The sequence below is a fragment of the Antechinus flavipes genome, chromosome 1, assembly GCF_016432865.1.
Source record: "Antechinus flavipes isolate AdamAnt ecotype Samford, QLD, Australia chromosome 1, AdamAnt_v2, whole genome shotgun sequence".
NCBI lineage: Eukaryota > Metazoa > Chordata > Mammalia > Dasyuromorphia > Dasyuridae > Antechinus > Antechinus flavipes.
Window position 1 is genome coordinate 587,350,091 of NC_067398.1, and position 27,359 is coordinate 587,377,449.

At 34.7% G+C, this 27,359-nt stretch overlaps 1 protein-coding gene across 2 annotated transcripts in view; it reads right to left on the reverse strand.

Annotated features, from left to right (window-relative positions):
- The window catches only part of NCALD (neurocalcin delta), a 413,773-nt gene that overhangs the window by 11,525 nt on the left and 374,889 nt on the right, over positions 1-27,359 (reverse strand). For both annotated transcript variants that reach the window (XM_051970948.1, XM_051970947.1), the window contains 2 exons: positions 12,086-12,482; positions 2-107 (listed from right to left, as the gene is read on the reverse strand). In XM_051970948.1, the coding sequence (XP_051826908.1) occupies positions 2-107; positions 12,086-12,463 (484 nt within the window). In that variant the 5' untranslated portion in view covers positions 12,464-12,482. The remainder of the gene's footprint in view (position 1; positions 108-12,085; positions 12,483-27,359) is intronic.

The window sequence follows — 27,359 nt, forward strand, 5'->3', positions numbered from 1 at the left end:
CCATCTCGGTTGGTATCCATCTGACGAAAAATCTTCTCTGTCCTTTTCTCTGGTGTTGATTCATCTTCAGGCATTTTCATTACTGAAGAAACCATTTTGTAGATTGCCTAGTTTACAAAAATGGAGAGAAAATGCAAGTTTATTGAAAGTATTTTGCATAACATAGTGCTTAACACATTGTAGGTGCTTAGTAAATGCTTGATGATTGATTATGTGTAATTCAACACAGAAAATTATGAATATAAATAACCATTTACTTGACCCCTGGTTGTGAAAACTTCTTTGTCAATCTTAAAATTCCTGTACTTTTTCCATACCATGAAAAGGATTGTTCTCATTTTTATGTAAGTTTAGGCTTTGTTTTCATAGAAAGAACGCAGCCATTGGGTAGAGAATAACAGTATAGGTCATAGCACACCACATTTGAAATGAGGATAAAGACTGTTTTTTCCAATTAGACAAAAAATATGATTTAGGATAATGCTTGACTTGGAGTAAGGAGGACTAGATTCAAATTCTGCTTGTGCTCTTTACTAGCTATGGTCAAATCACTTAAACTAAGTCTCATTTGAAAAGGGCAGGGGTTATACATGCAGTATTCCCTTCATAGTGTTATTGTAGGATTAAAAAAAAAACCATATGTAAATAATTTTGCAAATCTTTTAAAAATGCTTTTTTTGGTTCTAAATTCTCTTTCATTCTATTTATTGAGAAAGAAAGAAATATGATATCCATTTTCATACAAAGTCATGAAAAATATAGTTCCACAATAGCCATGCTGTGAAAGAAACAAACAAACAAAAAAAAAGCTAAGAAAAATGAAGAAAGCAAAAGAAAATATACTTCATTCTGCAGAGTTTATCCATCTTCCCTCTGAAGCTGGATAGCATTTTTCATCATGAGTCCTTTGAAATTGTGATGGATCATTTTATAGATCAAAGTAGTATCTTTCACAGTTGATTATCATTACAATATCGCTGTTATTATATACAGTGTTCTGGTTCTGCTCACTTCACTTTGCCTCAGCTCATATATTTCTCCAGAAGAATTTTGTGAATATTAATGTACCATATATATGCTAGCTACTACTTTTTACCTTAGACTTATTCTTTGAGAACTCTAGCAATCTTCTCATATTTTTCTTAAACTAACCACTTCTTCATTTCTTCAGCACATTAGTATTCCATCACAATTATATACAACTTGTTCAACCATTTCTCAGTTGATAGATATTCCATGAATGTCCAAATCTTTACCAATACCAAAAAGAGCTACTATAAATATTTTTACCTATAGATTCTTTTCATTTTTCTTTGAATTTTGGGGAATTTCTTTGAATAAGGGTTACAGATCTAATAGTCATATTATTGGGTCAAAGGGTCATAATGGTATTATTGGGTCACAGTTTTATAGCCTTTTGGGCATAGTTCCAAATTATTCTCCAAACTGTTAGACTAATTCACAGCTCTTTTTATAATGCAATGGTATATCTATTTTTCTTAAGTTTTCTTAACTCCAGTTCAGTATTTTATGTACCGTGCCATCTCATGACATTAAAAGTCTACCCCTAAATCCATGATTCTATGATTATCTTATGACCCGTCTCAAAGAGTTCTGTCCAAGCAACTGTTGGCCATCAACCCTGCCTAGCTACCCTGTGTGTATGTATGTGTGTACATGTGTATGTGTGGTTTATAACACAGCTAAGCAATGCCACATATAGACTGCTAAGAAAGCTTAGTATCATTCTACTTGAAGAAGACTCTGGATTTCAGGTCAGAAAATTTAAAGATTGTCTTTAAATCCTGGCATTGCTATTCACTAATTGTGTAACCTCAGGCAAGATATTTGTCTAAACTTCAGCTTTCCCATCTGTAAAATGGAGATAATCATACCAACTACCTCAAAACATGAAGAACAAATGAAATAATATGTATCATGCACTTTTTTCTTTTTCTTTTTTTATTGACACTTTTTGTTTTCAAAACATAGGCATGAATAATTTTTCAACACTGACCCTTGCAAAAAAAAACTTTGTGTTCCAAATTTCTTCCCTTTCCTCCCTCCTCTAGATGGCAAATAATCCAATGTATGTTAAACATGTTAAAATATAAATCATGCACCTTTTAATAAGAGGCTAAATGTATGTAAACTATTGTTAAAGTCATGAAAAAATTGTCTTGAGGAATTATTCCCCCCCACCATTTCATCTCTTTCCCAAAATCAGATCAGCTAGAGCTGTGATATGGATTTAGTTAAGGAAACATTCCCATTAATGCTAATTGTTGCACCAAACATGAAGATTCAAGTTAACCCAGAAACATCACCCTGGAATTTTCAATTCAATAAATGTTCATAAAGGCCCTACTATATGCCAGGTATATGAAGGACTGAGTCACAATGAAATGCAAAACAAAGTCCCTGCTCTCCTAGGATTATTTAATCAAAGCATCTTGTTGCTTAAGCTTAGGTATCCTAAAATTTAAAAAGAAAAATGTTTTTTAAAAAGCTATTTGAAAATTATTATTCTGTCAGGTCACATTCAGACAGTCTCTCATCAAGGAACAATAGATCACAGATTCCTGAAGTGACAGAGGTGATGTGGGTGTTGCACTTGAAGCACAAATAAGAGAGCTCTTTCTTTAGGCCATGTTATTATAATAATGCTCTGTGATTAAGTACTGAATAGTACCTTTGCTCCCCTTCTCCACTCTGGGTCGGTTTTATTTAAAATGGAGGAAAACCTAAAGAGACAATGGCCTTCCTATCTTTATCCTCTACCCCTGGAACAGGGCTGGAAAGCAGAGGAAAAAATGTCCTAGGTGGCCAGATGAGGTCTGTAGCATTTAGGCATTCTCCATCCTCCTAATCTATGACAAAGCTTCTTAAACTGTAGGTTTCAACTCTATAGCAGGTCATGTAACTGAATGTGGGGGATGTGAAAAATTTGACAATAAAAGGTATCAAACTTTCACAAAGATTAATATTTTATGTAAAAATTAACAAGCATATCCATTTCATTAGTATGAAATTTGCTTTTATTATTCACAAATTATTATTTTATTTTATTTGCAAAATTATATGTATACCAAAGAATTGTTTTAAAATAAATTTCTATATGATTTATTATCAGTAATTGTTTTATTTGTGTAACTATTTTATATACCTACATAAAATACCTATATGCAATCAGAGTTGCATAAACATTTCTTGGAAAAAGTTTAAGAAGCACTGGTTTATGGTAAGTCAAAAAAAAAAGATATTCAAAGATATGTCATACTATTCAAAAAAAGAGAGAGAGAATGCCTTTGAGTTTTTCCTGATAATCTAATTTAAATTCCAGGATTCAGGGTTCTTAAAATTTCCCATCATAGGATCCAGGTACAAAAATCAGCTCCACTGCAATTGATAAAAAGGGATTGGAATAGATATGTGATGGATTTTTGAGTATGAAACTTTCATAGCCAAGCCTTATAGTACAGGTCATGTTAATATCCCATCAAAACCTCAAATTCAATTCAATTAGTTTCTACTAATAAAGTCCAATTTAACTCAGTTCAAATTTAATTCACCCAACCGAAATGCCTACTCTTTGCAGAGCCTACCCCCAAGTACCTGGGAAGATATAAAATTCAAATGAGGTTCACAATGAAGCTTACAATCTTTATTATTATTATTATCATTATTATTATTATTATTATTATTATCATTAGGGAAAAGACAAGCACAGATCAGAATAAATGTGGAACATGATAGTACTTTCTGAGCTTGGAGTTGGTCCGCATTGCTCAGCTAAAAGTTAAGATAAGTTTCAGGGATAGCAAAACATTTGAGTTAAGATTTAGAGGCTAGGTAGGAATTTATGCCCATCACTAGGCTTATCATCTTGTCCTAGAAATCCATTTCTCCTTCTAACTTCAGTCCTTCAGTCAATGGCATCACCACTTAGCCAGTGTTCCAAGTCTGAAACCTTGTTGAGTCCATACTGTTTTCTACAAAACCAAATAGAAATGACTTGGGGATAATTTGAGCTTCTGTTCTCCTTCTAACAGTGAAAATGATTGAGATGCAATCGTATTAAGACTTCAAAAGTGGTAGCTACAAGATCCTGGAAAAGAAAGGACAGGACTCCAGACAGTAATATGAAACAAATCATGCCTTTCATTAGCTCAGGTTTTTTTCAACTTTAATGGAATCAAACCATGAAAAAAACAAGGGAAGGAGGGAGGGAAAAAATAAAGTGAAATGGAAAGAGGTGAGGGGGAAGAAAGAGAGGGTGAGGGAGGAGAGGAGGGAGAGAAAGGAAAGGAACGAGAGAAAGAAAGAAGGGGACAGAGGGAAAATGAGATAGAAAGAGATAATAAAAGGAGGAAGGAGGAAAAGAAAGAGGGAGAAGGAGAGAGAGAAGAAGAAGAAGGGAATGAGAAAGAGAATGAGAGAGGGAAAGAGGAGAAGAAGGAAGAGAGAGAAAGAGAGAAAGAAGGAAGGTGAGATAGAGGGAAGAAGGGAGAGAGACATGGGAGAGAGAGGAGAGAGACAGAGAAGCAGAGAGACACACAGAGAGAAAGCAAGAGCCAAGCTGCTTCCCTACTTTATTTTTAGCCATGTCAATAAAAAGGACTAACACGGACATCCTGTTTTTAATTAAGCTTGAAATATCCTATTCTTGTCTCTGAATGAATATAAAGCCCTATGGGGCAGTAGGGGTCTTCTCTGCTCAGTTTAACTCACCCCTGTCCAGCCAGATTTAGGCTGAATGTTGAAGCATGTGGAGGGGAATCTTCATGTACTCTGCCCTTCACGATTTCTCCCTTTCTGTGTTTTCTATTTTTTTCATCCCCAAAGCAACAGACTCCTGAAACTGAGCATGAAAGGCATTCCAGGCCAAATCAACATGAATATGGTTCATAACTGATGAAATAAACAAGCCAAAGTTAAGAGTCATGTCCCAGTCTTTCTCTTTCACAGAAGCCTAGCTGATCACCATATGTTGAAGGGTGGGAGGGACCCCCCTTGTAACTGCATGAGCCTTGTGGTTTACAAAGAACTTTCACTTCATTTTAATCCAATTCAATTAGACTCATTAAGCACTTATTAAATACCTACTACATGCTAGTCACTGAGTGATACAAAGACTTTACATTCTTTTCCATCAGATTTAGGGTTCTGCTCTGAGGCATTCCTCCAGTCTGTCTAACCTCTGTCCATCTCACTTGGAGTCACTCAATTTCGGTAGCATTGTCTATTATTTTTGTATCTGTCAAGACAGCAGAGCTCAGTGACAGAGAGCACGGTCTCATTTCTGGCCAACCAGAGGAATTCCTGCATCATGTTAGTAACCATCTCATCAAGGGAGCTAATCCACAACTTTGGCTTTAGGAACATCCACTGTACTAACTGGCTTGGAGAAGAATTTCTGCCAAATTCTGCCAAAAACTGTTCAAATAAGGACCAGAAAGGTTCTCTGCATTATGACTCACTGCTTTCTAAATGGTGGTAGCATATTGTTTTCATTTCTTTTTCCTGATGAGTGAATTAAATTGGTGCCATATCAAAGGCATTGGCTCTAATGGGCTTCTTTAGATTAGAATTTCTAATAGTTCTGAAAACCAGCAAATTGAGAAGTGTACTTCTACCTTATTGTCCTTTATAATTAAGCACTAATCTCTTGCCTTATCATAGAGACAGAGACAGACAGACACACACACACACACACACACACAGAGATATATAGAGAGAGACAGAGGAGAAAGACAGAGAGGCAGAGACAGAGAGAGAGACAGAGACAGAAAGACACACAGAGAGAGAGAGAAAGAGAGAGAAAGAGAAAGAGAGAGAGAGAGAGAAAGGCCCTTATTCCATTGCTCCTGCCAACAGCTTTTTTAAGCCCTGGCCACATGAATGACAGATGTATGCCATTGGGCATCAGGAAACCTGAGAAATCTGGTCAAATACAAGAGCACTATTGAATATGGAACTAGGAAGCACAGGGACCAGAAACGGAATCAGAATCAGGAGGACTCATCTTCCTGAGTTCAAATCTAGACTCAAACCAGAGCCTATTTCATTCTGGGCAGGTCACTTACCTTGCTTGCCTCAGTTTCCTCATTTGTAAAATGATCTAGAGAAGCAAATGGGAAACAATTCCAGTACCTCTGCCAAGAAAATCTCAAATGGTGGTCACAAAGAATTAGATGTGACTGTAATGGCTAAATAGCAATCCCTCCCTTAGTCTATCTTCCCTCTTATTTCCCATGTCCCTTCTCCCTTTTTCTCCTGTTTCCTCACTTAGTGAAATGTATTTCTATACTCAACTTTGTGTGTGTGTGTGTGTGTGTGTGTGTGTGTGTGTGTATGTGTTGTTCCCTCTTGACTATTTCAGATAAAAGTGAGATTCAAGTGTTTCCTATTCTTCTACACACTCTTTTCTCCTTATTTATATAGACTTCTATATGTGTGATCTGATTGTATAAGATGATTTTCATTAATCTTCTTCTTATTCTACTTTATTCTGCTTTTTAAAAAAGCCTTTCTGATAGCATTTACTTTTTCCATTTATATGTAAAGACATTGTTAAACATTCATTTTTAATAAGATTTTGAGTTCCAAATTTCCTCCCGTCTTCCCTTCCCTCCCCCTCCCTGAGACAGTAAGCAATTTGATACAGATTATATATGTGCAATCATGTAAAACCTATTTCCATATAATCATGTTGTGAGAGAAGAAATAGTTTAAAAATGTACAGTTTGCAAAAGGGAAAAACACAAAAATTAATTCTTTTTTGAATTCTTAAATTAAGACTTTATGTTAGAGTTGGGTTCTGCATACTTCTTGAGGTAAAGTCTGGGTTGACCTTGTTGCTGCTTTCTTAGGTTATTCCCAGACTTTAGGGACAGCTCAAGTTGAGGACCTACAAATTTTCAGAGCTTCCAAAGTAATCTGATCCAGGGCAGTCTGATTTCTGTCTTAGATGTGGGTCTCAGCAGTAAACTTGTGGGTTTGCCTTGTGTGGAGTTCCAGTAAGCTGCTATTAGACACAACTGTATCAACCTGCTGATATGCTCTCCTTCAGTGTCAGAACTATAGGATCCCTTTTGGTCTGTGATTTCTGTCCTGGCTATTTCTCTGTAAGCTTTAGACTGGCTTAGAAGCTGGAGATGAGACCTCGGTTTTTTCCTGATGTCTGAATTCCAGAGCTGCTGTTGTTAGCTTTTGATTTTTCTCACAGCCTCTTAAACAGCCTAGACCCTGTGGTGACTTAGTCCTTTCCTTGAACACCATCCCTAGATGCAGATCCCCATCTTGGTCTAGCAGAGATTTGTGACTTAGAACATGCTGGTGTCACATGTAAATTTAATTAAAGCAAAATGAGGTACAGAATTCTGAGTTTATTAGTTTATTAACAGGTCACAAACCTGTCAATAAAGAGCAGAGCAGAACACATAGTTTTTTTTAATAAACAGAATGAAGAAGAGAACTAAACGAATGAGAGAAATAATTCAATTGATTATAGAATTGGCAACATTATAGGGTGGGGAGATAATACAATTAGCAAAAAATTAGAAATGGAAGACTAGCAACAACCCTTTCCTTACCTCCTGAGACTAAAAAATATTTATTGTTGGAGTTGACCTGAAAAATTATATAGTGGACCAGACTTCTTTGGATTGCAAACCAGACACCCTTAAAGGATATCTTGATGGTATAAAGATACTAGACCTTGATGTCCACCTACATTCCTCAAGGATAACAAAATTCCTTGAAGGAAGAATAGAAAGTTGATAATTAGCAGGAGAACTGAACTTCTAAACTTATCTTTTAAGCAAAGAGAAAAAAACTGTGGCTTAAGCAATGGCGCAATATGGGGCAGTAATAAAGAATAGGATTAATCACAGAATAGAATCAATTATAAAATGATAGAGAATAAATTTAAGTTCTTCACTAGTGAGCATCAGAGCTGCCAGTTGACACCTTTTCCTTCACCCTACACAAGTTAGGGACCTCTTCTTGCCTATTCAATCCTTTTCTTGACTAGAATGCTCTGTGTACTCTACTCCTGCCAGGACTCTGTCTCCTGGGTCTGCAGATTTTTCTATCTTTCTTCCTATGATGGTCCAAAGCTGGAAAAAATAACTTATTATGATTTTTTTTCCCTTGAATTTCCTGATCAAAATTTGATATGGTACAGTTTCTACATATCTTTGAAGAGACTTTTTATTTGGTTTGATTTTGTATTGTTTTTTGGAAAAGGAGAAGAAGTTTGCTGCACTTCTTCCTGGTACTCTGCCGTTTCCTGAGCCATTGGTTAAGAAGAGAAATCTAGCTTTCTGGATCATTACAAACCTTTGATCAGAGATAAAATATATCTTAAACTGGTTGGGAAAATACTTACCTAGAATCTTTCTAATCTAATTAACATGTTTTACACTGAAAAGGAATGGAACAGAAGACTGCTTATGGATATTTACCTAATTAGGTAATATGGTGAATAAATATACTGTAGGCAAAAGAACAACAGTAGAGATGGCTAGTAATCCACATGAAGCAAAATTCAAATAAGGAACCTGAAATAAAAATCCATGTCCTCAGATTTATAAATTCATAGACTATATATAACAAGCAAAGTGACAAGTGATCTTAATGTAAGGAAATTAATTATATTTCTTAGATGTCATTGAAACTTAGGTAGGATAGAGCATATGATTAGATTATAGTTCTAGAAAGGGTGTACCTTATTCAATGGAAAAATGGAGTTGTAGTAGTACTGTATTATAAGATTAAAGTAGTACTGTACTATAAGAATGAATGTATTTCAGAGATCCCCATTAATTAGGGAATAGTTGAACAAGTTATAGTGTGGTTGTGATGGAATTCTATTGTGCTATAAGAAATGACAAGCTCAGTGATCTTAGACTTGGAAAGACTTGCATGAAATGATGAAGAGTAAAGTAAGCAGAATCAAGAGAATATCATGTATAATAAAAGCAATATTATTTTAGAAACAACTTTGAGCAACTAAGTCAATTGGACTATGTAAATACACAATTAAAAATAAAAGAAATATGAAGAAAAACATTCTCTGCCACAGAAAGAACTGATAAACAGAAGTATGTATAGAATAATTTCACATATGGGTGTGTATATGCACCTATTTATACTGTTAAGAGTCATTTCTAGGAAGAAGGGAAGGGGAAAATAATTTACATGATAGCTTTATTGCATATTTGGAGGAAATAGAAAATTGTACATAGTAGATTTGAAATTTCATATGCAATCATTTTTGTTATGCATGTTAACAAAAATGATGGTTTTGTTCTGTGAATTGAATATAAAATAAATTTTTAAAAAGTAATGAATGTATTTAACATGTATTGTACTATCTGCCAACTAGAGGAGGGGATGGTGGGGAAGGAGGGAAAAATTTGGAATAGAAGGTTTAGCAAGGATCAATGTTGAAAAAATTACCCATGCATATGTTTTGTAAATAAAAAAATAATAAAAAAGTAATGAATGAATAAAAAGGCATTTGTTAAGCATAAAGTGTGTGTCAAGTATTTCTACTTGTCAAGCATTGTGCTAAGTGCTGAAATCTGAGAAAGAAAACATAGTGGAGTATATTTGGGTGAAGATCAACAGAAGCAGAAATGATATTATTATGCAGGTATACTAAAGACAACTTAATCACAAGAAACTCGGATAAGCAATTTGGAAAGTAGAACACAACCCTAGTATAAGTAATATGATATAATATTGATATTACATTTTTGATTACCCAGGTACCTTCTGAAGCTCCTTCTGTCAAAAGCAAATCAGCTAATGCTTTATATTGTCTTAACTTCAGCCTTTAAAGGGCAGAGAAAATTAATTTTTCTTTAAAAAAAAACTGAATTTCACTAACAGCAAATGAGTCAAGCATTTCCAGATGCAAAGTAGGACAGGAAGGATCGCACAGGCAGTTGATTCTATATTATAAACGTCTTGCTGTTCTTGTAAAATACATAATAAATTCATCATATTTTTTCCAGAGCTTATCATATCTGTGTTTCCTACTGACATTCATTATGTTTTTTTCATATGTATTTTTAGAAAACACTTCAATAACCCTCATTGGTAATTCTTAACCGTCCACCAATAAATCCCCTCCAAATGGAAAGAATATCATCAGACATCTCTATTTTTCTAGACTTAGTTAGTTTTCTTCTAGTCTTATTGTCAGTAATGATTTTCTCTAGTCTTAGCAATGATTTCTAAAGTCCACTTGCCTTCATTTTCCAGGATGTCTGGCTCCAGATCAGTAACTATATCATCACATTATCAGTGATGTTAAGATCTTTCTTGTACAGTGTTTTATTGTGTGTGTATATTCTTTCCACCTTTTCTTAATCTCTTTTGCTTCTGTTAAGTCATTTGTGTCTTTTATCATGTTTATTTTTATCACAAAAATTTTCTTGAAGAGATCCCTGATCTTTCCCATTCTATTATTTTCTTCTATTTCTTCACATTGCTTATTTAAGAATTCTCCTTGTCATTCTCTGGAATTCTGCATTCAGCTGGTTATACCTTTCCCTTTCTCCCTTCTCCTTTTGCATTCTTCTTTCCTCATCAGATAGCCATTTGCTTTCTTGTTCTTTTTCTTTGGGATGTTTTTTGTTGCTTCTCCTGCACAATATCACAAATCTCTCTCCATCGTTCTTCAGGCATTCTGTCAGATTTAATAGCTTAAATCTATTCTTTACTTCTACTTCATTTTCATAAGGGATATTATTTAGGTCATTCTTGCATGGCCTGATGGTTTTCTCTACTTTCTTCAATTTATATCTGAAATTTGCAATAAGAAGCTTATGATATGAGCCATAGTCAGCTCTAGGTCTTGTTTTAACTGACTGTAGAGAGTTCTCCTTCTTTGGCTGCAGAGTATACAATCAATCTAATTTTTATACTGAAAAAGGTGTTACTCTAAGGCCAAGCTTCCCTGTTATTACAATTATCTTCTGATTTCCTACTTTAACATTCAATCCCTTACGATGAATGCAACATTAGGGGAGTTATATCTAGAAGATGTTGTAGGTCTTTGTAGACCTGATAACTTTAACCTTTGACATCAATGTCTAGAGCACAGACTTTTGGTGTTGAATAGTTTGATGTTGAATGGCTTAAAACAGGTATCAAACTAACATTTTTGAAATGATACCCTATTACTTCTTTTTCTTACTTTTATTTTCTACGAAGGCTATCCCATTTCTTCTAAGTGATTTTTTTTTGGCAAGGCAATTGGGGTTAAGTGACTTACATACAGCTAGTAAGTCATATAGCTAGTAAGTATTAAGTGCCTGAAGCTGGATTTTAATCTTCTAAGGAATTCTTGCCTATAGTTTGGACTCCATTGTCTTTTAAGTCTCCTCACGTTATCATGAGCTTTTGCAGTCTGACTTCTGACCTTAATACTCAATATGCTCTTTGCAAAGTTGTGACTGATGCTCAATTGCCACCGTTGATTTTCTTTTCTCTATCCTTCTTAACATCTCTGCTATATTTATCAATGTTGATTATCCTCCCTCTCTTGCAGACTTTTTCCTCTCTAAAACTTTGTGATGTTCCTAGATCTCCTGCTAGACTGAGATGCTTTACAATGTCATTGCCTCACTTTCCGGTGTCTGCTAGAGTTCCCAGATACTTAGGGAAAGAATTTGGCTTCCTTAAACATTTTGTAATAAGCACCTCTCTGTTTCCTCTGCTACTATGCTCCCTTATCCCTTAAACATAGCTTTCTGAAAATAAAAGGATTTTTCTCAAAACATTTTAAACCTCAAAAACCTTCATAGTCTTGTTTCTTTTAGGATTATAAAACTGGAAGGGATCTCAGAGGTTATTGAATCCAACCTTTTCGTTTTATAAATGAGAAAACTGAGGTTTAGTTTAAATGACTTGTACAGGGTCACACTGCCAGGTAAGTGTGGCAAGATTTGAATCCTGCTCTTTGATTATTTCATTCTGCCTCTGATCTGGGACATGATTTAGGTTGTGGTGCTCCTGATGCTATCTAAGTTCAAGAATTCAGGAAGGCAGAGAGATAAAAAAGACCTACCTGAACAATCTCCAGCATTTCAGCCTTGCTGATGTATCCGTTCCCATCCAGGTCATACATGCTAAAGGCCCATTTCAGCTTCTGCTCCAGTTTCCCTCTTGATGTTACACTCAGAGCAATGATGAATTCTCTAAAGTCTATTGTTCCATCTCCATTTGCATCAAAAGTGCGGAATACATGCTCTGCAAATTTGGAAGCGTCCCCATAAGGAAAAAAGTTCCCATATATTTTCTTAAATTCCTCCATGGATAAATGACCACTTGGGCAGTCTCTCAAGAAGCCTTTATACCATTCTTGGATCTCATGTTCAGTAAAGTCTGTGCTTTCCAGCAAATCCTGCATCACCTCTGGGCGTAGTTTGCTGTTCTGTTTCCCCATCCTGGTGTCAGAAGGTCAGCTGCAAATGGAGAAAGAGAAAAATTAAATCATTTTAAGTTTTAGTCAATTAATATTAAGTATATAAGTGCTTGTGTCAAGCATTGTACTTGGTGTTGGTGATACAAAGAAAGGCAAAAAAAAAATCTCTTCTCTTAAAAAGTTCAGAATTCAATGTATATAGCATATGCAAACTAAATTGAGCTAGAGGGGAGGTACTAATTAGCATTAAGGAATATTAGAAAAGCCTTCCTATAGATGGCTAAATTTTAGCAAGGAGGCATATTTGAGAAGAGAGAGAGCATTCCAAGCATGGGGGACAGCCAGAGAAAATGCCCAAAGTCAGAAAATGGAGTGTCTTGCTCAAGGAACAGAAGGTTATGTTAATCTAAAAAGGTTAACCAAAGACCTGCCAAGAATTATCTCTGGGATTCTCTTTGGGAACAGTGCGAAGCTAAAGAGCTATCAATGCACTAAAAAAGATAACCCTGGTCTATCAATTTATAAGAATGAAGAATACTCAGCCGTCTCATATTTAATCCAGGATGAGAAAAATGTAATAAAAATAACACCTGTCCCTTCATTGCTTATTTAACAATATTTCCAAATAAGGTAATATTCAAACACCATCTGAATGCAATAAAAAAGACTATGGAGGGGCCAAACAGAGAATATCCTTTAAAATTTCAGTTAACTAAATCAAGTCAGGAAAAATAATTGAAGTCACTGAGTGAAAAAGTTGAATGTTAAAGACTGGACTTTGAAAAAGGGTAAATATATTTTGTTAATTAAAATAGCCTCTTATAACTGTCACTTTGTTAATAAAGTTCAAACACTAGTTTGGTATTCAGGGCCCTTCACAACATAGCTCTTGCTCAGGACTTCCTAACATGGAGTCCATACATCTCCAATATGATCTAGGGATTTCAGGGTATTCATCAAGTTGGGATAGGGAAAAAAAAAAACTTTATTTAAATGTAATTTCCTTTGTAATACTATGAATTTCTGTTTCATGGATTTAAAACATAACTGAGAAGGAGCTCATAGCTTTCTTCAGATTGTCAAAGATGTCCACAACAATAAAAGGGTTAAAAAAAAACACTATTCTACAAACAGTTTTCAGATAAAGAAATCAAAGCTATCTATAGTTATATATTTTTTTAATGTTGTGAATCACTACAAATTAAAGAAATTCCACTTAAAACAACTCTGAAGTACCATTTTATACCTATCAGATTGTTTAATATGACTGTGTGGAATGGAAAGATAAGGTAAGAACTTACAGGAATGTGTGAATTATTTTTCTGTATTTTATTTTCATTATTTCTATGTCTCCCTATGACCTGCATAAATATAATATGTGCAGGCCTATATTTACTTAACCTAAGTTAGTGACATTTATTAGTGTTTGACATTTATCGATATTTAGTCTATTAGTTTGACCACTGTCTGCTTGATTATCTAAAGCCTGAAGGCCTGATTTTCTCTTTCCTGGAAATCAAGTGATTTTGGGGAAACAGAAACCTTTCATTCCAATTTCTCCAGATCGCAACTATCAATTAGATGTCTCCCCGCCTTTTCAATGCTCTCTTATTTGTGATGCAATTTCTTACATAAAAGCTATGTATCTTTACTACTTCTTTAGCCCTTTTACCTCGAGCTTTCTCTTTCCCTTATCTCATGGTGGGACTGCTCATCCTCATGAGGATTCAACAAACAATCTTTCTGCTTTCTACTTTGAGTGATCTCTGAATAGTCATTTTGGGTAAGGGTCTTTTTATATCCCACACATGACAAAAAAGGAAAATGATAAATGTGGGAGGTGATGTGAGAAAACTTGGCCACTTAATGCAACTATTAGTAGAGTTGTGAACTGATTCAACCATTATAGAGAACAATTTGGAATTATTCCCAAAGAACTATAAAATTGTGGATATCCTTTGATTCAACAATGCCAGTAGGAGGTCTGTTTTTCAAAGATATCTCAAAAAAGGGAAAATTCATACATTTGTACAAAAATACTTATAGTACCTTTTTGTGGTAGCTAAGAATTAAAAATTGAGGGTATATCCATCAATTGGGGAATGACAAAAAAGTTGTATATATATATATATGTATGTATGTAAGTATATGATTGTAGTGGAATAATATTGTGCTATAAGAAATGACAAGCAGGGTGATTTCAGAAAAATCCAGAAAGATTTACATGACCTGATATAGAATTAAAGTGAGCAGAACCAGAATACTATTCACAGTAAAAGCATTATTGTATGATAAACAACTGTGAAGGATTTAGCTACTCTCAGCAATACAATGATCCAAGACAATTCCAAATCACTCATGATAGAAAATGCTGTCCTCATTCAGAGAAAGAACTAATGGAATCTGAATTCAGACTGAAGAATTCCTTCCTTCCTTCCTCCCTTCTTTCCTTCCTTCCTTCTTTCCTTTCTTCCACAAAATGACTAATATGGAAAAGTTTTAAATTCTTGCATATACTAATCATTTCATAGAGAGAGGATGAAAGGGAGGGAAGGATAGAATCTGGAACTCAAAACTTAAAAAAAAAAAAAACAAATGCTAAAGTTTTTTTTAAATAAATAATTGAGGAAAAATGATTTTTTTTTAAAAGAAGCTTTGTTGTAGCTATCCTTTTCAGTTTTATCTGATACTACTCTCCTTCATATACTCCATGCTCCAGTGAAACTAGATCACTGCTCTATGAGCATGTTCCATACATTTTAGTTTTTATATCTCTACTATGTCTGGGATGCCCACCTCTGGGAATTACCCATATTTGCCTTTTGAAATTCTTCCTGTCAACCAGCTATGGTAGGGACAAACCTACAATCCTTGGTATTGGAAAGACTAAGGTTGATGGATCATCTGAGTTATGGTAGAACTGAAGTCAATAGATGTTTGTACCAAGCCTGGTACCAATATGAGGAACCCAGAGGAGGTAAGGGACATTAGGCTACCTAAGGGTGGGCAGGGGAGAGGGAGAGAGGGAGGGGAAGAGCAGATTGTTCCAACTCAGAAAAACAGACTAAGTTAAAGTTTCTGTAGGGATAAATATTGGGATAGAGACTGAATACTCTCTGCACTTCCAGCTCAGGTGAAATAGAGACATAGACTCAAAACAAACAAACAAACAAAAAATCATCTCTTTTTCAAGGACTAGCTTAAATTCCACTTTGTTCTCCAAGAATCCTTTCCTTGGTCATTTGCCATGTCACCTTGACCTTACTAAAAGTCTCTTAACTAGTAAATCCATTGTCTTTTTTTTCCAGTCTCCAGCCTATTTAAATTGTCTATAGTATTTGAAACTCTTATTTCATATCATTCTTCCCTATATTTTTGCTCTACTGCTCTTTGTTGAATTTCTTTTATTCTTCTGACGGCTTCTTGTTTGTCTCCTTTGCTAAATCACACAGCTAAAAAGTGTGAGGCTGGATTTGACTTCAGAAATGTGACTTCAGACTCCCTGCCCAGCACCCTAAACACTATGGCGCCATCTAGCTTCATACTTCTGGGTAGCAGAACTGAAAAGTGGACTTTATTGGACTGTTCCAAGAAGGAGTGGGATCTCCCCCTCCTTCACTTCAGATCTTCACTTCAGAGGGTAGTTGAATTCTTATTAGAATTCTGTAAAATGGATCTTTTGTTGTTGTTTCTATAGTTTGGAATAGATAGTCTCTAAAGTTCTTTTCAATGCTGGGATTCTATGACTTAGAAAAATACTCTTTTTCCTTCAAGGTAAACATGTTTTTGTTTTCTTTAGAATTTAAAACTGTCTTTCAGTGTTAAGTTGACTAGAGCAGGGAATCCATACTCCACCTCTGAACTCTAGTTAAGATATAGCTCACAGATTAATAGAGCAACAATTGTGGAATATTAAAGTATTTTGAGTTTGTTTTTGGGAAATAATTCAGAATATAGTTTCTCTTAATCCCCTTGCCTTTTTTAATTGGAACATCAGTATCACATTTTTAAAAAAATGCAAATTACCCATGTCTTATTTTGTATAAGAGATACCATTTTATATTTAAGTCTTCTGCCTTCAAAAAGGATATGATTAGTTTTTCCTTGAAACTCAAAACATCATTTCTACCAAACTGAATTTAGCTCATTTAAAAAGTAGTTCTTCTTGATGAATAATGCCCACACTGATATCCAATTTCCCCATCCTTTTGACTAAATCTTTCATTTTGAACTATATAGAACTATTTCTTTTAAAATAGTATTTAAAAACCATTTAAAAAAATTCATTAGTATAGAAAGACCCTTATAGAAACAAAACTTATGAGAATGGAACATATAAGTTTATGGTTAGATCTAGAATTATTTCATGCTAAAATGACACACATTTTTCTAACAAGCAAAGAATGTGGATTTTATCAGATTATATGACAAAAATCTCTGTGGCTATTTAATCTAGTCTTCCCTCTTCTTTCCTACTATTTTTTTTTTTTTTGAGATATGATTTCTGCCTCTCCTGTACCAGTGTACGGAGGTGTTAAAGGGCTCTACTTAAAAGATGTCTTAAAAGTATTTCCCTTCCTTCCTTCTTTGCTCTCATCCCAAAAGAACTCCAGGTTTACATGAGAAGCCATAGAAAGAAACTGCCTATTTGAGTTCAAGCCGTGGGTTTTGCAGTTAGGTGGCACAGTGAATAGAGTGTCGGACTTTGAGGAAGAGACACGTTCCTAAGTTCAAATCTGGCTGTAGACACTTGAGTTATGTAATCCTAAGTATGACATTAACCCTGCTTGACTCAGTTTCCTTGTCTGAAAAAATGAGTGGGAAAAGGAAATGGCAAATCATTGCAGTCTTTGTCAAGAAAATCCTAAATGGGATCATGAAGAATTAGACATGACTGAAAAATGATTAAACGACAGTTAAGATTGAACTTAAACCATATGAGTACAAATAGGAAACCCTAGTTCAAATGTTATAGAAGTGCAGACCTACTGTAGGTAGAAGAGACCTGAGAAATCACCTGGTTCAACCCCCTTCTTTTATAGAGGATGGCAAGTTAGCATAATGAATACAGTACTGACTAGAAACCAAGAAAACCTGAGTTCAAATCCTGCCTCAGGCATTTACTACCTGTATGATTCTGGGCAAGTCATTTAAATTGTACCTGTCTCCTCATCTGCAAAATGGGAGTAATAATAGCACTCATCTCATAACATTATAGTGAAGATTAAATTTCATATATAAATATATATACACATATATGTATACAATATATGCTATATATACATTTGTATGGTTTTGCAAACCTTAAAGTACTTTGTAAAAATTATTTGTTACTACTGTTTTCATGTTAAGCATTTTTATATTTACATGTTAATAATTAACATTAATTACAGATGAGGAAACTAAGGCACACTGAAGTTGAGATTCTTGCTCATGATTAAAAATGGCAAAACTGAGATTCAAAACAGATCTTCTGATTACAAGTGCCATCCTTTAAGACCACGGGCAATAGCCATCTTAAGAAAGCCTTCTCTAATTCCTGCAGCTCAAAACAATCTCTCTGTCTTAAGAATTCTTATAGTATCTTGCTTAAATTGTTTATCTTCCTCTTCTAAGATTTTACATGTTATCTAGTCTAAACTCCTATATTTTACAGCTAAAGAAATTGAAACCCCACAAGTATTCAATAACTTGCCCAGGATCACACAAGCATCTGAGCTGGAATATGAAATGTTTATTGCCTCAATGGACTGAATTGAGAGGGGTGGATCTTGCATATTTTATAAGATATATGAAACAGTAAAATCCAACTTCACCTCATGATATAGTCCAGAAAAAAAGTCACCTGTAACAAATACAGAAGAAGGAACTGATCAGTAAATGTCAGTGGAGAGAAAGTTCAATGCATTTCCCAGTAAGGAACTTCAGAAACCATCCAGTCAAATCTATGCTTATTTTAATATATCACATTATATAAACACTATACAGATACTAGTTGTTACTCTTACTGTTATTATTATGAATTAATGTAACATTACATCAATAACAACAACTCTGAAAGATGGATGCTATTATTAGAAGGTGCCCAGACAGAGGAGGTTGGAGGCAGATTGTGAACCACTTCAAGCACCAACTAGATGAGTATGTATTTTATTCTAGAAGCAATAGGAAACCTCTAGAAGTTCTTGACTAGGAGAGTGACGTGGTTGGTCACGATCAGACTTCTCCTTGAAGAATATCAATTTGGTAATTCTATAGAGGTTAGATTCAAAAAGGAAGATAGATGCTGGAAGTAAGGAGAGCAACAAGGAGGCCACCACAATAACCCAGAAGGTAGAATCAATAAGATTTGGTACCAGATTAAATATGGGTGAGTAGAAAGTAATAAGGAATGGTCAAGGATAGTTCCAAGATGGCTAACCTGAGTGACTGAAAGAATGGTGGTGCTTCCAGCAGAAGTAGGAAAATTAGGAGGATATGAAGTTTTAGGTAGAAAGAAAATCCCTACTCAGTGGAGGGAATAATGGAGGTGTTTCTAAAAAGGAGACAAAGATTAGCCATACAGATAAATGCCCTACCAACAGGGAAATTTTACCAGCAACCAAGGAAAATAAACTATATAGAAGGAAGGAGGTACTTAACAGGGTTAAAACAAGCAGAAAAACTATGAGGATTAAGTAAAAAACATTGGATTGATAATGAAGAGATCACTGATGGTCCCAGAGACTCAGTCAACAAGCATTTATTAAGTGCCTACTTTTTTTCCTCCCTGTAAGAAGTGATGAGGATACAAAGAAAGTAAAAGACAGTTTCAGCTCTCAAAGAACTTTTAGATTAATGAAGGAGTTTATATAACCTAATAGTCAGGTAGTGGGGACAGAACTCAGAATGGAAAAAAATAGGAACATGAGGGGTAGGTGAGAAAGAAGAGAAAAGAATCACATGAAACTTTTTTTTTTAAAAGAAGCATTTGGGGCTGTAAAAAATAAAAGAGAAATAGAATAACTTGAAGGGATAGTAAAATCAACTGAATTTCTTTAAGAATAGGGGAAATCAACCATTTTTCAAGTCCACATTCATTTATTCTTCTTTTTTAAATATTCGTTTATTTTAAATTAATGATATAAATAAGCATGACAGTATAATTTTTAAAAAGATGATTGCACACAAAACAGCAAATTTATTATGTACAACTTACTATTCCCTTTAAATCTACAAAGTTATTAATAATGTAAAACACAATTATATATAATTGATATTATAACATAACATTTTATGTATAATTAACATATATGTATTAATATATAACATAATTATAATAACATAATAAATATTAATAAAGGTTTTTTCCTTCTTTTTCCCCTCCCTAGCCCTAAAGATGGCTGCCTTTAGGTATATATAAGTGAATATCTGTAAATAAAGATATGTAAATAAATATATGTATATACATATATGTATCCACACACATTCACACATATGTATATGTGTATATGTAAAATTATTCTAAATTTACCAAAAATTTGCTAATGTTAAATTTAAAATTTACTAAATATGGTTGTTCTTGTAAGCACCAGGGAATAAGCTGGTGGATAAAGAGAAGCTGGAATTAGTGCTCATTGATAGATAAGTGGTCAAAGGATATAACAATTATCAGCTACAAACTTTCAATGACCATCGCCTTACTCCCTTCCTGTGAGCGAGTAACACTTGCTGTTCTGGGAAAAAGAAAGACTATCTCGACTATCTCCTAACTCTGGGCATTTTTTCACTGACTGTCCCCTATCCCTGGAATGCTCTTCCTCCTCATCCAGAGCTCCTGGCTTCCCAGGCTTCCTTCAGTCTCAGCTAAACCCTCACTTTCTACTGGAAGCCTTTCCCAACCACCTTTAGTGCTAGTGCCTTTCCTCTATTATCTCCAATTTAGCCTAAAAATAACTCATTTACATACAGTTGTTTGCATTGTTGCCTTTCCCACTAGACTGAAGCTTCTTGAGAAAAAGGACAGACTTTTGTTTGTAGCCCCAGGATTTAGTTTAGTGCTGAACACAAAGTAAATACTTAACAAGTGCTTTCCGATTTGGCAGGAAAGAGTTTTCCAAATCACTAATAAGAGAATTATAAAAAGCAAAATAATTCTTCACCTCATAGCCATAAAATTTGCAAAGGTGACAAAAGAGAGACAGGTCTGTGTTAGAATGGTTATAAAAAGACCAATCTACTAAAAAAAAAAAATCTGTTGATATAGCTGTGAATTGGACAAACTTCTGGAAAGAAATTTGAAATGATATTAAGAAAATGACCAAAATCTCTTTTGACTCAGAGATCACATTTCTAGGCACAGATTTCAAGGAAATTAAAGCTAGAAAGTTCATATATAGCAACATTTATGTTAAGATTGTAAAGAATTAGAAATAAGTTAAATACCCATGTTGTTGTTGCTATGTTTGTCTTTCCTTCTCGAAGAGGACCATAACTCAGGGAAGTGTTGCCATGACATGCAAATGAATTGGATTCAAGTGAGGGAGGGCTGGGCAAGGTCATCTGCCTCACTTTCCATGCAGAACTATCTGGGTCCAATGGCAAGACATAGATCAGGATAACGAGATGGCTGTGAAGGAAATGGGAGACCTTGGGTTTTTTAAGTGCCTTCAATAGGTCTCAGTCTGACTGAGGCTGCATCTATTTAGTAACTGTCTAGGTAGCAACTGAAACAAAGAATCTCTTCTTTCACCTAGATTAAAAAAATCTAAATGAATGAATGAATCTAGTAGGGGAAGACTCAGAAATAACTATTATTTACATTCAATCTGAATCAAATGGGACCCAACAAAATAACCAAAAGGGGATTGGTCTAATTGGCTGTTGGTGGACAATTAGAATCAGAATAACTAAACAAATTGGATAGGGTCTTATTTCATTGGCTTAAGATGAAAAAAATTCATCTACCAATGTAGCTTAAAGCCTTATACCATTAAAAGGTTATGTGACTAGTTCCAAACTGAGCTGTCAGTATGTGTCTGAGGAAAACCTGTTGTCTATCCATTACACCACTATGCACTATCCACTATTCATTTCACCATTACATCTGTTCTCTACCCACTATTATCTCTAAATAAACTGATAGTAATTAAATATCGTGGCATATTATTGTGCTATTAACAAAAGATACAGGGGAGTATAGGAAGAATTCTATGAATTGATGAAAAATGAAGTAAAGAGAACCAAGAAAACAGCATATGCAATTAACTGCAACAATGTAAATAAAAAGAAAACTCCACACACACACTTTATACTACAGAGTTAAAATAAATATGCTTAGCCTCCAAGAAGAGATTAGAAAATGTGTCTTGTTCCTGTTGTTTTGTAAAAGTGAGGGATTATGCGTGTGGAACATTGTATATACTTTTAAACTCATTTGCTATATACACACATATATGTATGGACATATATATATTACATATACATACAAATTAATTTTGGTCAAAGTTCTTTTCCCTGCTTTTTATTCTTTGTCTTAAGAGACAGCTTTCTGAGAAGTAGAGAGTAAGGAATATATTTGGACATTTTTGTTTCTTTACTTGTGACCAGTCCTGTGATTTCATTGATTTTCACAAAAAGCTCCTCATGGGAAAATTTGTCTACTACTCTCCACCAGCTTCTCTTGGCAACTTAGAATCTTGAAGAGTCATCCAGGAGCATTAAGAGCTTAAGTGATTTACAGCAAAATTATATGTGGAAAAAGAAATATTTGAACCCAGGTCTACCCACTTCAAATACCAGTTCTCTATCGATTGCACCATCTATCCTTTCTCATTTAGAGATAAAGGTGACTTTTAAGAAGGTACCAAGAAATTATTTTTATGGTAACAAGAAAATTAGGAGGAGAAAGGTTATGAAAAAAGGAGAAACTTTTGGAGGAAATGAGTGGAGACAGAATTAAGGGAATAAGGAAAGGGGATGACAAGGCAAAGCGGCTATTATACATTTATCTCTCTATCACATCTGACAATAATCCAAGGCAACCATGTAACATGGGAAAGAACAACCATAAATCACTTCTTTTTTCTAATATCATACCCTACTCACTGGAGCCATCAAAAATGTCCAAAGGAATTTGAGAATACTCAGTAGATTAGAGGCTGTAAGTATCTACACCATTCCCTTGGGATGTTAATGAGGATGAGTGCCACAGGAATTCTCTCAGGCATTATGAACTAAATGTGCCACTCAGAAAACCACACAGGATCTTGATGTCCTGAGCAATTATAATAATGACAATGTGCCTATTAAGCAACAGTAAATAAGATATCAGTGACAGCCAGAAACTATATTCTAAGCAAGATGTTCTAATTATTTAAATTATTTAGTATAATTGTTGAAAATATCTGACCATTTGTCGAAATATCCAGAGACACAAAAGTATCTATATAATGCTTTAGTGTATGTGTGGCATGCATGTATAGATACACAGAAACATTCCCTTCCTTAGAGAGCCAGATACATAATTATATCTGTGTAAATATAAATGTGTGTGTGTATAAAACTTTTAAAAAATCAGAGTGAGTTACTCTTTAGGATTCTGAACCACAGGAACTGGTATTCTCAAAAACGACCCCCTCTCCCCAAGATCTTCTCTAGCCTTCCTTAAAATTTCACATATGTATATGTATAGGTGTATAGATGTATTTGTATGTATTTATATACACACATGACATTTAATGTAATATTAACTAATGTGTAATATTCTTCTCTTAAAATGTAATGTTCTCTGGGAGCAGATTTCTTGGGGGGCTTCTGGGAGCAGTTCGTTTCAATTCAGTAATTTACCCCAAATGCAGCCAGGTATTAAAGCCCAGATCCTTTATTGTCTCCTTCAAAGTCTTATCTCCTTCGCTTGGGACTTGGCTAGTTTTTCTGGAGGCCTATCTCTCCCCTTGGTTCCAAGAGCTTCTGCTCCTTCCTGCCTTCTCTGGCTTCTGAATCTCCCTGACTGAATCCTGGTTGAGCTCCTAGCTTATATATATGCTCTCTTAAAGGTGTGAATCTTGCAGAACTCTAGTGAGTACTAAGTACATGTACTGAACTAGAGAACTGTTAAGCATCATGCTAAATAATCATTGTCTCTATCAATTCCACTGACTTAGCACCTTGTTTCAAGTTCTGACCCATAACACTAATGCTATGTGGGTTGCCTTACTCCTATTACCTAGAAGTAACAAATAGCACTTAAAGCTCTTTATACCTTATTCTAACCTACATTTCCAGTATGAATTATATTTTACTCTCTTTTCCACATATGGCTGAATAGTCTTTACTATCTTTACAGAATTCTACCTCCTTTTGCACAGACTGTGCCTCCCTAAATTGTGCCCGCTATCCCCACACCTAGAAAGTTCTCCTTCCTCATTTCTATCTCTAAGAATCCTGAATTTCCTTCAAAACTCAGCTCAAATATCATCTATTGTTCATTATGTAGTCATTTCAGTCATGTCTGACTCTTCTTGACTTCATTTGGAGAAGTAAAGATACTGAAGTGGTTTGCCACATCCTTTTCCATCATCTCTTATAAGAGGTCATTACTGATTTCTCCAAATACTATTTCTCTTTTCACATTCATCCCCATTTTATCATAGAAAAAAAATACCTTGTATTTAGTTTGTATATCATATTCTTATATACCTATGTCTCATTTGATAAAATGTAAACTTCTTGAGGACTCTAATTTTTCTTAATATTTCCAACATTTAGCATAGTGCTTGCCACTTAAAAATGTTTGTTGATTGATTGATTTCTAAACAGCTTTGTCCTTAAAGATAAGCCTCAGAGAGAAGTAATTGGAGATCTGGTCTCAAGGTCAGGAAGAACATTGTTCAATGACTTGGAGCCCACAGGGGCAGGATGATGACTAGAAGTTTTGGACCAGGTGTTAACCTGCATTGGAGGAGAGCTTTAACATTTCCTATATAAGAATGAAATTGTAAGCAGAGTGGCAAAAAAAATTCCTGAAAATTTTATGTAAAATAAGTAGTCATATTAAAAATGCACCCAAAGCTCATCATTTAAAAGAAATTTGAGTGAATTCATTTGCAAAGTGAATATTTGTTCACATTGGAGTTTCTGGAAGCAAACTACACTAAAGCTTGTTACAGAGCAAATTAGTCCAAGACAGGTGCAGCAGACCTTCTATTTTATTATGTCACATATAATCAGCTTACTGTTGAAATATGAATGAAAAATTTAACCACAGATACAAAAGAAAGAAAGGAAGAAAAGAAAAGAAACAATATGATGAACTACAACATGCCAATCATGATCAAGAATTTAAAATATTTAGCAACTTTCCAGCTACAAAGAGAAAATAAAATACCAACCCAGAATGACTGTTTAAGGTTGAGAAATGAGCCACTAGAATGTTTTTCCTCTTCCCTCCTTGTGTTCCTCCCTTCCCCTCCTTCCTTCCTTCCTTCCTTCCTTCCTTCCTTCCTTCCTTCCTTCCTTCCTTCCTTCCTTCCTTCCTTCCTTCCTTCCTTCCTTCTTCCTTCCTTCCTTCTTCCTTCCTTCCTTCCTTCCTTCCTTCCTTCCTTCCTTCCTTTCTTCTTCCTTCCTTCCTTCCTTCCTTCCTTCCTTCCTTCCTTCCTTCCTTCCTTCATTCCTTCCTCGCTCCTCCTCTCTCTTTTTCTTTCTCTCTCCCTTTCTCTCTCTCTTTCTGTGTATGTCTCTGTATATGTCTCTCTGTGTCTCTATCTCTATTTTCTCTGTTTCTTTTTTTTTTTTTTTCAGTGAGATGTCTCATGCTCCTCATATTGGCGATGACTCACAGGATGCTAAAAGCTCTATGAATATTTCCTTCAAGAGTTAGATTTTTCCCAGGGCAAAGGCTACTACTTACATTGGACAATCTAGTAACCTTCTGAGATAATGAACTAATAAAAGTGGCAGTGAGATTCTGATTCTCCTAAATTGAGTTTCACAAAATGCTAGTGGCTGCAGACAGATTTTGGCAATAACTTTGATTCAAATGAGCCTGGAGAGAGAATGGTTCGAGGACATCTTTTAGTTCATTCAGACTGGTATAGGCAGAACATTAGCACTTCATCTGGCCAGCATTCCACTTGAAGTTTCATCTCATGGAGTGTTTTTAAATGAAGAAACTTATAAAAAAGACATAGGCAAAGAGGATCATCTGCTAACCTGGGATAGCTTGGGCATTGGCTTATCTTAGGTATTTAACATTTAAAGGAAGTTAAAATTCATCAATTTCTAAGTTAGAGGTTTTTCTGTGTGCCCCAAAATGGATTAAATAAAATTTTGAAAATATATATATACACACACACATAATGTTGTTCAGTTATTCAGTTATGTCTGACCCCTGTGACCCCATTTGGGGTTTTCTTGGCAAAAATATTGGAGTCATTTGCCATTTCCCTCTCCACCTCATTTTATAGATGAGGAAACTAAGGCAAACAGGGTTAAGTGACTTTCCTAGTAAGTGATTGAGGCTGAATTTGAATTCAGAACTCCCTAATTCCAGGCTCAGAGTTCTATCCACTGTACCATTAGTTGCTTCTAATTTTTGGCTATAGCAATATCAATATAAATATAAATACATCTTCATTGCCAAAAAAATCATCTATTGGTTACAATTTTTACATAGTTGATAAGTTAAGCTATTCTTTGGATAGCAGGCATAGTCCATTGTTAATAAGTAAATGCATATCTGTCTATATTATACAAAGTTCTCAAAAAGTCTTCATGAAAGTTTCATCTATTAAGACAAACCTGCACTGAGACTTTTGAGACACTCTGTATATTATGAAGACACACATTTATAGATTTTAAAGTATAAAATAAAACAACTCTAGTTACACACAAAGAGAAAAGTTAGATACAAATTAGGAAAGAAAAGGCAAACATAAGTGTTATGATTATGTACTTTGACCAGAAAAATGTTCCCATTTGGCCAGAGAGATTTCAAAATGGGGTAATTTAATATAATTGATATTACTTCTCTGGAGTTTCTCTAAGACACAGAATGGCTTTGGCTACACAAAGATGACCTTTTAAATCATGGACTTGGTAATTGGATTGTATGAACAGTAAAGTTTTTTCAAACCATATCTTCATTTCAGTTCATAGTGTTTGCTGCCTGCTTACTATAAGTTTTCAATATAAATTCTTTGAAATAGCTTTTCTTCTTTATGAGGTCATGTTTCTAATAGTGAACTCTATAATAGGTACAGTTGCATTTGTGCTCCTACTGATAAAACAGGGTGGTAATGGAGAAGGGCTATTTTAGCATGAAAAGATTACTCAGCTGGAAGGACTTTTTTTTTCTGTCTTATCAATATGTTCTGTAGCTGAGCCTGTGGAAAATCCATTAGATTTGCTCAGAATTATTGGAATAGTAGTAGGGTCTCCAAGGACTTTGGAATGCTGTCAAGATCAGTCCTACCAGCAAGCAAGCATTCCAGGCTGAAGAGGGCCTGTCTTTAGGCCCTCAAGCAAGATTTATTTTTTAAAAGAGGCATGACTATATTTTTTTAAATTTGCACATACAAAGCTAAACACTATATTTCTAAAATGAATCAAAACAGAATATTAGCAGTGACTAAAAAAACACACATACTTAGAAAACAATCTAGTATAGAAATAGGAATAAGTACACATCCAAAACTCTTTAGAATTCATTGCACATCCTGCTGTCTGTATCATCAAATGTTCCAAAACAATTATGTCCTTTAGAGTATGTTACGGGAGCATGAATCTCAGATGAAGATGAACAGAATGATGTAGCAAGCCAGATGTCTGTTTTGGACATGGCAAAAGTTTCCAACAGTTAATCCTAGGAAAAAACCTGGCTATGAATAAATATAATGAATATTATATGATATTATACTATATCACATGATTATAATAT